This window comes from Anabrus simplex, chromosome 14 (genome assembly GCF_040414725.1).
Source record: "Anabrus simplex isolate iqAnaSimp1 chromosome 14, ASM4041472v1, whole genome shotgun sequence".
Lineage (NCBI taxonomy): Eukaryota > Metazoa > Arthropoda > Insecta > Orthoptera > Tettigoniidae > Anabrus > Anabrus simplex.
Genome location: NC_090278.1, coordinates 76379443 through 76391445, shown reverse-complemented (window position 1 = coordinate 76391445; position 12003 = coordinate 76379443). Strand labels below are relative to the sequence as shown.

The following is a 12003-nucleotide window of genomic DNA, read 5'->3' as shown; positions in this document are numbered from 1 at the left end:
ACGTTACGGTTAGTCACATATTTGGGGGGGGGGATTACTATATCATTGGCCGGCAGTGTAAGATAGGTATTGGTATACAATTTCTAATCACTAAAAAACATTCCTAAAGCCTTGGTTCATTTCCAAACCGCTTTGCTGTGTTCGTATGAAGTGAGGGGCACTATGAATATTGATTTATTTGTCAGGTGTAGGCATAAAGCCTTTAGCAGATCCCTTGATGTAATTTGACAGAAGTAGGCTATATCCTGACAGTTTCGCCCGCTCCTTGCCTCATCATAATCACGCACCAGACCTCTCCAGAGGCCACACGACATCAATCAAACCTTTTAGATATACCTTCCAAGGAACGTAGTTGTAAAATCTCAAATTTTCATCCTTTCATCTTAGAATCTTGATCATTTTATGTCAGTATCAGTATAATACAACATACAAAGTTTGTTTTCTATCGATAAGTTATTTTGAGAAATTAAAAATTTGAGAACCGAGCTTGATAGCTGCAGTTGCTTAAGTGTGGCCAGTATCCAGTATTCGGGAGATAGTAGGTTTGAACCTCACTATCGGCAGTCCTGAAGGTGGTTTTCTGTGGTTTCCCATTTTCACACCAGGCAAATGCCGGGACTGTACCTTAAGGCCACGGCCACTTCCTTCCCACTCCTAGCCATTTCCTATCCCATCGTCGCCGTAAGACCTATCTGTTACATAACATCAGTTTCATGGTCCGTATCGCACTTCAATAGATTCACAATTAAGTATTTATTATTTTCCACCTAGTCGATACAATGATTGCTTAAGGCAATTTAATGGTTAAAAGTGGTACATGTTTCGTATTTTATCAACATCTTCAGCCACATAACACTGTTTAGATGAAAAATATATAAAATTGACAAAGTAATGCTTAAGAGGAAGTGTCCTTAAAATTAACATAAGATTGTTTAATGTTGTCAATCTTATGTTAATTTTAAGATCCATTAATACATGCAATCACCTCATTTCACAGTTTAAACCTTCCAAATGCCATGGAAAAAACTATTTCCGAAATGTATCCAACAAGGTGCATTTATAATGGTCAAATAATGCACTTGGATTAATCACTGGTAAACATAACCTCATGCAATGAAAGAAAAAAAATCGCACAATTCAAAGACGAAGATAAATTATGCTGGTTCCCCTGTGCAAATGCATTATTTTTTGGATTTCTGTACTGTTTGCATTTTTATTATAGATGCTTTGTACTGGTATGGAAAGTGCTCGACGCTCTTAAAACATTGTGGCTTATCGAACTTTCATATGACGAGGGGATAAAGTATCTCTCTTCTATGTGCATTGCAACGCACTACTATGACCCCCATACCTCACACTTGTACGATTTCCCATCTGGCAATTTCTTCTTTAAAACCATAAGACCGTTTGGGCTTGCATTAAAATAAAGCAATGCAGTTTCACCGGCAATGACAATATTGTTCGGTGCCTACGAATTTATTATATGAGCCACGTTTTTTCGTCAACTGTCGGTATCGCCAGTGTTCGCAGATTCCTTTTTCCCCACACACTGCCTGTTGCATGATATTACGGCGTTCCTTAAAAGGTTGAATACAAAAGAATTCAGATTTCATTCAACTTAGCAATCATGAAGCACACCGTAGACCCACCGAAGTGAGTATAAGTGCGGAAAGCTACCCCTCCACGTTCCGGAAAGTGTGTTTTATTATGATGCGGAGTGGATAAATTTCGAGTTGAAATTACTCTGTAACATACTATTGTTTTAAAATGTAAAGGCAGTTTCGAATTAAGTCTGAATTTCGGTTACGAATTATCCGTATTTCGAATTAAACAATTGAAATAACATGCAAAACTGTATCTCATGTTTCCGGGAACGAGAGCTCTTCGAATTAGGCAGGATTTTGCATTAACCGATTTCGAATTATCGAGGTTCTACTGTACCTCTAACTGGTAGGTGTGCACCACACATTTGCAGTCCCTGATGTATGTCACTCTTACAGATGTATTATTCACAGCGTATGCACATATAATACACCGAAACATTCAGCATGAACTGGACTATTTGAAAAGTGGTTTCTATGTACTCTCAATGTAATGTTTTAAATTTTCTGCCCCTTTAAATGCCCCCTCAAAAAAATCAATTTTTTTTTACTTATACATCAAACATAAGTAACTAATCAGTCTTTCTGTAATTTTTTAAAATACACATTTTGTAGAGAAATTAATTCTGATAGGCATGCAAATTTTAAGTGAATAGTGTTAATACTTCAAGAATTATTCAATAAATAATGTTACTTAATAGAGCTTTAACCGGTGGGTGTTCATAACCTACCTCAGATGGCACAACACTTATCCGTTATGCTGCAGTAGGCCTTTAATTTACATATGCACTTAATTCTATTAAAATATCTTCATCATATAAATCCGAAAACGTAGCAATCGTGTGTGCATAACACACAGTAAACATTGAATGCAAGTCACAACAAAATCAACACGTGTTTCAGAGCTGTACGAATTGCGACCTTCTTTTGTTTTCAAAGATATCACACATAAGTGGATTTATTGAACACCAAAACATTCCAAGGAGAAAACATGCCTGATGAATGCTACCATCTAACGTAAATATTCATAATGTCTTCTACCTGTTACTGCTAAAGTAGACCTGACAATCTATCGTCAGCGCGGTTGAGATAGGCGCACACCTGCCGATCTATCGTCATCTACTGGTTCGAGGGTTGAAAGCACTGCTAACACTACAGTAGTCAACATTGACAGACCCAGTATACTTCCATCGTTTAATTTTTTTTTTTTTTTTTTTTTTTTTTTATTGCACTGATTGTGTTTATGCACTTTGATTTTACCAGAAGTATAATTTTTATTGACTCTCTGGTTCTAAAAAGTGCTAAATTAATGCAATATCTCCCCGAAGCCAAAGGCAGTAGCTGAGGTCTAGCTGGCTGTCTTAGGAGGAGGGAGATACAAAATATTGTCTTAAGGATGGGTAGGAAGAAGAGGAATGTAACTGTCTTCTTCAGTTTTATGTTCTGAACTCTGAAGGACTATGTAATGTCAGAACTTATTGATTTTGTTGGTGAATATCCTAGCTGCTGAGTCAATGCACTTCTTTTACTGCCAATTAACATGTGAAGAATGTGTGGCATTAAGTTTCCTGAACCTGCCTGAATGTAGAATTCCATGCACTGCTGCTATTATCATTTTCAAAATTAGCACTTAGTTGATAATTTGTCTAAATTATAATGTTGAATACACATTAATGTGTATTCAACATTATCTTTTTCTGTTTTTTTAATCATTGATACAATATTCGCTAATGTCATTTTGTTTTCTTTTCAGATGTTGTATCCTTCTCGAATTTAATGGCGAAAGAGACTGTTGTACAATATAAACTTTAAATAAAAAACCAGTTGACAGTGTCCATTTGTGTATCTTTTGTGTATTCCATTCCTCTTTTTGTTACAACTGGACTTCGCTCTCCAACTTAAACATTTGGCAGTTAGAAAGACGAGAGATCAGGTTTAGACACGGCACAGTCTGTAAGGTTTGAATGTTTTCTTGCATAAAGATTGTCAAATGTTCATCGTCCTTTTAAAGCTTTTCAGTTTGTCAAACACTAGTTATAACACTATAACATTCCAAGACAACCCCCACTTTTTCCTTCAGGCTTAAAAAGTGCGCATACCTAGATTATCCTTTGTCTTCATGGAAACGCTGAACCTCGATTTTAGTTATGCCGGTTGTGGGTTTTTTTTTTTTTTTTTTTGCGGCTGCACAGTTATTCTTTATCTTTGCCAGTTTAATAACTCTTAACTTAAAATTGGCATCATAATATTGAAGAGAACCTGTTTAAGATTTGCCCGCAATGCCTGTTCCACGTATCTTTACAATACAACGATCCATCATGAAAATATTCCTGCTGTCTATAAAACTTCATTTTACTAAGTTTCAGATATGGTAGACTCATCATAGCTCTGCCACTGAGTATCCGTGGCCTTTCTAAGAGTTCAAAGGCTCTCATGTTTTGATGCCATTCTGCGCATTTGAGGAACATTTTTGTAGAGGCTAATAGAGCATTATTCTCCTTCACTATTTTCGGAGATCCAGTGACGTTCCACAGAGGAGGCGGTTGTTGTCAACGAGTTTTGTGCATATGTGGGGCTGAAAAGAAGCAGCGTGGTACCTGCCATTGGTATTCTTTACTGTTAGGTCGCGAAAGCAAGACGGCCCTTGAATTTACACGTGAGATTCTGAGAGAAAGTCTTGAATTCGGAGAAATATGCTACTAACAAATAGTAGTGTGTCTTTTTACAGGTGTTTTCTTTGTCCTGTGTTCCTACATGTCCACCTGTATTTATCTTCTGTTTCTTCCCTTTTCCTGTACTAATCCATCTTTCTTATCCTACACTTACCCACATGATTACTGAAGTTCTGTCAAGATGTCTCCTCAAGGAGTGTTTGATGCCCACCCTCTTGAGGAAGCTGGGAAGCAGAAATGAGCTTGTCGGGGGTTAAAAAGAGATGGATGTAGAGAGAGCCTATTTGAAGACAACTATGTACGCCACGAATCTATTACACTGGTTTAGCAGGGGAAGAGGCGATAGTCGTAGGTGGTGGATAGGCGGGTCCTAACTGGTTTGCCGGTCGACTTGAGCAAAATAAAATACCTCTCGCGGACCAAGCGCACAACCCTCTGTGGGTGGGGGACGCAGATGAAGAATACCCCCACGGTATCTCTTGCCTGTCATAAGGGGCAACCAAGGGATGATCGAATTAGGACCATGAGACTACTTGTAATTAGTATCATCATGGGGGGAACACCATGGGTCGCCTTTACTTGCGAGTAGTACCGCGGTATTCCACACATGTAGTTAGTACAGCACTCCTATTTATCCATTCATCCTTCATCACATTTTAAATTCTGGTCATTGGATGGTTTTGGCCTTTTGTCATTACATTTTGTCTCATTATTTTGTAACATTAGGGGCCGATGACCTAGATGTTAAGGCCCATTCAAAAACAACCATCATCACGACATTGTAGGAAGATGTGGAGATAATCCTTGTCCTGTGTTTTCATGTTTGTCCTGTCTCCTATTTCTGTTTATCCCTCTTCACACACCTGCTATTGTGTTGGTCCTGTTACGTGCTTTCCTTTCTTATTCCTCCTCTCACTCCCGACTTGTAAAGCAATCCAGTGTTGTTTGTTAGGGAAGTGGCTATGCTCTTTGGGTCGCTTTTGGGAGATAGTGGCTTTAAGCCCTGCTGTTGGCAACGTTGAAGACTATTCTTCATTTTCATACCAGACAAATGTTAAGACTACCCTAATTAAGGCCACATTTGCTGCCCTCTCATTCGTGTCCCATCGCCACCAGAAGACCTGCGTGTGTTAGCGCAATATAAAATTGTAGCAAAAAATGTTTCCTCATTATGCAAGGTGGCTCTGTGATTGGACTGCTTCTTACCATTTCATAGCAGTTCTGTGTAATTCATTCCAATGCATCAATGTTCTATAGTTCTACTGTTGTTTGAATTAAACAGCAACTTACATAAGAATGAAGTTGTGCTTCTACCTTTAAAATGATCTTATTTGTGCCGTCAGCATTCATTCAACACCCTAGACCAACCAAACCAAACCCCATGGCACTTCAGCCCTTGAAGGGCATTGGCCTACCAAGCGACTGCTGCTCAGCCCAAGGCCTGCAGATTACGAGTTGTCGTGCGGTCATCACGACGTATCCTCTTGGCTTTCTAGACCGGGGCCGCTATCTCACTGTCAGGTAGCTCCTCAATTCTAATCACGTAGGCTGAGTGGACCTCGAACCAGCCCTCGGGTCCAGGTAAAAATCCCTGACTTGGCCGGGAATCTAACCCGGGGCCTCCAGGTAAGAGGCAGGCACGCTACCTACACCACAGGGCCGGCCAACACCCTGAAACATATTTTTTAAAACTATTAAATAACTTTCCCTATAAAGCGTTAAATTGTGAGCTTGTCGGGAACAGAGGAGAAATTTATTTAGAACTGGTATTGCTGAGGAGAGCCAATCTATTTGTAGACTGTAATGTATGAAGTTGTGGAGTTCGTCCTTGTCGCTGCATTAACCCATTCAAGTTGCAATAAATGTCCACATTGTTGACTGTGGAATCAGATTTAATTTGCCAGATGTTCAATCATAGCTGTTCCACAAAAGCATGCATGAAATATTTAAGATACCTGCCTTCAAACTGATTCACTTTTCATAACTTTATTATTTCCATCTGAAACACTGTTTACAGGCGCTTTCAAATTCTCGTTGGCATTACTGCGATGTTGGTTCTGCATAATGAATACTGATGAAAATAAACTGTTGTCCAACAGTACGTGCCTTTAGTTCTTTACGTTGTCTATTGTGAGAAGTTTTATTGCAAAGGGAATCTAACATACGAAGGTAAGTGAGACACTTATGTCATCATCTATTTAACTAAAAGGGCGACGTTGCAAGCTTTTCATGTAATTCATGCGCAAAAAAAAGATTGCACAATCTCAGCTTGTCAGATGATGTGAATTATTATTCTTCATCCATGAAAGTATTTGTTCCTTCTGGGGCCTTGATTTTTGTTGTTGTTGTGGGCCGATGACCTTCGATGTTAGGCCCCTTTAAACAACAAGCAACAAGCAAGATTTTTGTTGTTGTATAAAAGCCAACGGTAGGTATTTACACAAGTGGAGGTATATATCTGCCCTAGTGTAGACTCGCTACATTGCCCTAAAAAAAGAGGTTTAGAGGTGGCTGAATGGTGCACTTAACTGCCAGCGTCTTGCAAAGGTGTGGCAGTCCAGCTTATGGTTAATCTACTTTTTTTTCTCGACACTTGTAATTGAATTAATGGTGAATGTTGTTTTGTGAATTGATGTGCAGTGCTGGCAATGTTGTACAGTATAACACTGATTAAAAACTTTAGACATCTGACAGTGCTGGGATTAACTTTTAAATTGCTATGCCAGAGATATGTCGTCAGCAGCTTCAGTTAAATTCAAATAAATTCTAAAAATGGCTTGAAGTAGCATACAGTGCGTACTTTCGGCGTTCAAACTTGAAGCTGCGAATACTCTTGAATTGGAAGATGAGTACTCAGATATCAGTGATTGAATACAAAATTTTTTATAGGATCATGTATTTTTGGCTGTAATGGACAGTCCTAATTTTCTCTGTCCTTAATTTTTGTGCAAAAATAATAATAAAAAGAAAGATATTCTGGAATTCCTACAAGAGTTTGTATTTTTGTTACCTTTTAATATATTTAATAGATTTTGACATTTAAAAAAAAATACTCAGCACAGGGTTCTGCTAGTCATTCAACATATTAGCAGTAAAAGGGGTTAATAACTTTGTTTCAACATTTCTGGGCCATGTTCTGAATATACACAATTCTGCACTCGTTTTATTGTTTTGGAGAGGGAATGTGTATACGTTTAAATCTAAACTAGAATTCCAAAATTAGAGCAAGAGTACCATATTAAAGTTATTTATTTAACAATGCTGCAAAATTGTACAGGAGATGATTGATTCTAATTAAAAGTGTAATACAATAACTGGTTTGTAAGGAAGTGGAATTTTTATTCCCAAAATGGCTTACTTTGGTAGGCTGCTACTGTCTGTCACTAAAGCAGATGAGGTGGCAAGTACAGAAAATTCACAGGACACAATTCAATTGGCGTAATTTTTGGCAAACACTATTTCATTCAATTTAAGTTAATATATTGCAAGATTTCTTTTCTCTTACCATTGCTGAGAAACAATTTGTGCTCTAATGCACACAACCTGCTGATATAAACATAACATGTGCGACACTGCTAACAAATACGGCAGAGAGCTTTGTGTTTGAAGATCATTAATACTGAGAATTATGCAAATAATTTTTTGTTTCTAGATTTAAGCAGGGTTTAGTTCAGAACAATTCCTAAATGAGTACCTACTGGAAGTTTCTGTATTGTTCGGTTACTCACTAAATCTCCAGTTTGACTCAAAGGAATTTGCATATCTTTAGGACAACATATGTTTCCCGTCCTGTTTTGTCTCGCTCCCTTACAATGTTGCACGTTCTTCCCTGTCTGACCAGATTTTATGGTGACCAGTTTTTCTTACAATTAATAATAATCATCCTATGGCCTCAGTTACTGTGTACAGACATTTTAGTTTGATGCCATCTGGTTGGTTGCTCATCAGTTTCGGTGTTCCATTTTACTCCAGCCTTACTAGATGGTAGAAGTAAACTGAATCTCACTTGGGCATCTATGGCAGAGTTTTAATGAATTTTGTCGGGTGAACACTAAATGTCACGATATATATTACATGTCAGCATCGTATGGCGTGGAGTGTCAAATGGCTCTTTTTTTTTCCCCTCAAAAATCTGACTACTTCTGCCTTGTTTGAACTCACTATCTTGAGATTTTGATGCAGACACTTTTTTACCATTGATCCAGAGGCAGCTACAATCCAAAGTGATCCACAAGCGTTTCACTTTCGCTGTTTGAAAGTCTTTTGTGGATTATATTTGTGTATTATAAATTTCAAATTTCATTGTGTAGAGGCCTCAGGGAAACGGATCAGGAAATTAAGGTTCCTGAAATTCGTGAATCAAATATGCGAGTTATCACCTACAGAGTAGCAAAGGCTTCAGAATTCGGAATAAAATTTCAAACTACTCGGAAACACCAGGTAAACAACTGAGAGGAAATCTGCCACCTGAATGCAGATCATTGGTGGTTGTAGTTTACGAATAAGTTAAATGTAATAATTTAGGAAGAGAATTTCAGACAGCTGAAATACTGGAACTTCATCCTGAAACTATTAGAAAATCATAAAAAGAGGTCATATAACATTGAAAAAGCCAGGTAATAAGAATGCAAAGTTTAAACAACTAGATTACTTCAGTTTCTGTTAAAGTACACATGAAGTTTTTCATGAAAGGTCAATTACTAACTGTTCAGGAGCTAAAACTTTCTGTATAGTAAAAATACATTGAAGACAGCTACTGCATAAACTTGGTAATTTGTTTCTAAAGCTGTGATGGAATCTACAAGAATAGTAGCTTGGCAATACAATTTTAAAAATCATACACGTAAGTTGCCTTCCGAATGGTGCATAAGGGTTCATTTAGATGAGACCTAGTTCAACGCACATTGTGTCGGGATAATGGAACCTGCAGTTGTTTTGTTATCCCACCATTAAATGCTTGTGTGTGCCAACTTGTATGTTATGGAGCGGCAACAATCAATCCCAAAACTTAGGCGTCGTTTGATCAACACTCAATTAAAAAAGAAGACTCGTGCGTGTAGCATGACGAACAATAGACAGGAGAAATTTGTGTTCCACATAGCAAGTATGGCAACACTGATCTGTAGAGTTAACCCTTTTGCTCTCAGGCTATTTTCACCGGTCAAGCCCAAAACACTCAGGCCATTTTTCATGATTATGCATGTTAAAATGTAAAAAATTGCCGTATAAAGAAATCCCCAGTTTCAAAATTGAAAAAAATTTAGTACACTATTTAATATCGTTTTAGGGAAAAAAATCCCAAAATTGTTCATGGCATATTTTACTTCAAAATAAATTTTGAAATTTGAAAATATATTACAAAAAATAAAAATCTGTTTTTAAATACTAAAAATGTAATATGTTCTTTAGTGATATTGTTGTTCAGTCATTCTGAAAATAAGAGCATTTAATTCTGTATAACATGATATAATTTTGTTTTTTGTATTCTTATTTAGTCATGAGTTATAGCACCTGACGTAAAGAACTGTACACGTACCTTCCGGAGTGAGCATTTGTGTTTTGGAAAACATTCTCCTATCATCAGTACCTGTAAAATCCAAATCACTTCTTCTTTATCTACAGCTTTTCCCACACCTGTGGGGTCGCGGGTGCGAACTGTCGCACATGTGGATTTGGCTGGTGGTTTATGTCCGGTTGCCCTTGCTGACGCCAACCCTATATGGGGGGAAGTAATCACTATCGCGTGTTACCGTGGTAATTTGTAGTGTAGTGTGTTGTCTGAATATGAAGAAGAAAGTGTTGGGACAAACACAAACACACAGGCCCTGGGTCAGAAGAATTAATCAATGGCGATTAAAATTCCCGACCTGGCCGCGAATCAAACCCGGGCCCTCTGAACCGAATACCTCAACGCTGATCATTCAGCCAATGAGTCGGAATGAAATACGAATCAATATCGGCTATAACGTCACCGTCATCGTCTAAAGCATCTAAATAACCCAAAACATCGGAATTATTTAGTCTAGAACTTGGCCCAGCCATGTAAAAAAAATTAGGCCTACTCGTGGCACGAAAATGTTAAACTAAAATTCACTTGAGAACTCTGATAAATGTAGAATATAAACAAAATATAATTAACAATAATCTATTATTAAAATGGAAACAATAAAACGAAGGAAAACACGTATTTTGAAGCTTAAATGAGACTGTACTGGCAAGCAGCACACTTCAACTCGTCATGCGGTGAACATACGCGGTTTGATAACTTCATTTGTTCCAAACAGGTGAGCTTAGTGTCTGTATCTCTCGAGAAAAGTGTAAACTAAATCCAAAAGCTACTATTAATGTCTTTTCCTGACATCTGGCGGTCCATTAAGTTACTTATACAGCCGCCCGAACACAAAGCCGATAGATCGGCACGCTGAGTGTTTTAAGCAATACCACCCGAGCCGATAGATCGGCTCGCTGAGCGTATAAGGGTTAAGGAAGCAAACCTATTACATTGTTTTCTATGTATATGTATATATATATATAGAGAGAGAGAGAGAGAGAGAAATAACCGATTCTCATTTATTGGTGCCAAAAATGGAAAATTCCTCAATGATGTGTCTCACCTTAATTAAAATGTTCACAAACAGAAAGGATTTAAAAAATGTATGATTAGGCCTTTGTTTTATAACTGGTTATTAATAATTCAATCATTAGTCAGAACTCGTAAGAAACTAATTGGGTTAGGGGTCTGCAGCTGTGTGCTTGTATTTGGGAGATAAAGGGTTCGAACTCCACTGTCGGCAGCCCTGAAGATGGTTTTCGCTGGTTTCCCATTTGTACACGAGGCAAATCAAAGACCTATCTGTGTTAGTGCGACATCAAAACAGAATTTTTGCCCTGACAAGGAGCAGACACTTACAATGCTAATGTTAATTGCAGTGGTAGAATTGGCAAAGCTCCCCACCAATGAACCTGCTGACAGCTGCGCGAATGTGTAGGAAGTGATGGTAGGTTCCGGTACTTGCCAGATCCATGTTATTTAGTGTCTTGGTATCCATCTGAATGATACAAAGTCTTGGATGCACTGTGTAGAGAGGACAGTGCCAGGTATTTGTGTTAATATTAAAATAAAGCTTACCGATAGCACAGGGAAGTCAAAATAAGAAGGGAAAAACTCATTACGTCCACATTTGTCAGCAGTCAACACTTGCAGTATCCGCAGCAGAGCATGAATGAGTCTTTGAGACTCCTGTTACGAGTGTTTGATTCTAATAATACAATCGTAAGCACTGTTTTTAACATCATGGCTTTTATATTTTATGGTGATAACTCCTGTTAGGAGTGCTCTTTTAGTGAAATGCATAGCAGAGTTGATGATAAACCGTGGAACAGGACCCCCCAAAAAAAGAAACCATATTTCAGACTTACAATTAATTTAAAAATGTAATGTTATCAGTGAAATGGAATATTTCCAATATGTGAATATACATATTTGCAAATTAGAACAGCTTTTTAATTGCTGGTAATGAAATTCAATAAGGTCACATATTTTTAAAAACTCTTACCTTTTGGTTTTTGGTATTACTATAAGGTTCACTGTGCAACATTTTTGGCACAACTCCAGCGTATGGTTTTCGCATACGAATATCTTCTGTTCACCGCAAATAGTGATATTAAACTCTGTACAGTTGTTACATATTCCAGACCTGAGCCTGACTGGATATCGAAAATACAAATTT

General features: G+C 37.8%; 1 protein-coding gene across 1 annotated transcript in view; it reads left to right on the top strand.

Annotated features, from left to right (window-relative positions):
- Positions 1–3436, top strand: part of RpL35A (ribosomal protein L35A) — a 34550-nt gene extending 31114 nt beyond the window's left edge. The window contains exon 4 of the mRNA XM_067158203.2: positions 3355–3436. Within this exon, the coding sequence (XP_067014304.2) occupies positions 3355–3378 (24 nt within the window). The 3' untranslated portion in view covers positions 3379–3436. The remainder of the gene's footprint in view (positions 1–3354) is intronic.
- The last annotated feature ends 8567 nt before the right edge of the window (positions 3437–12003 follow it).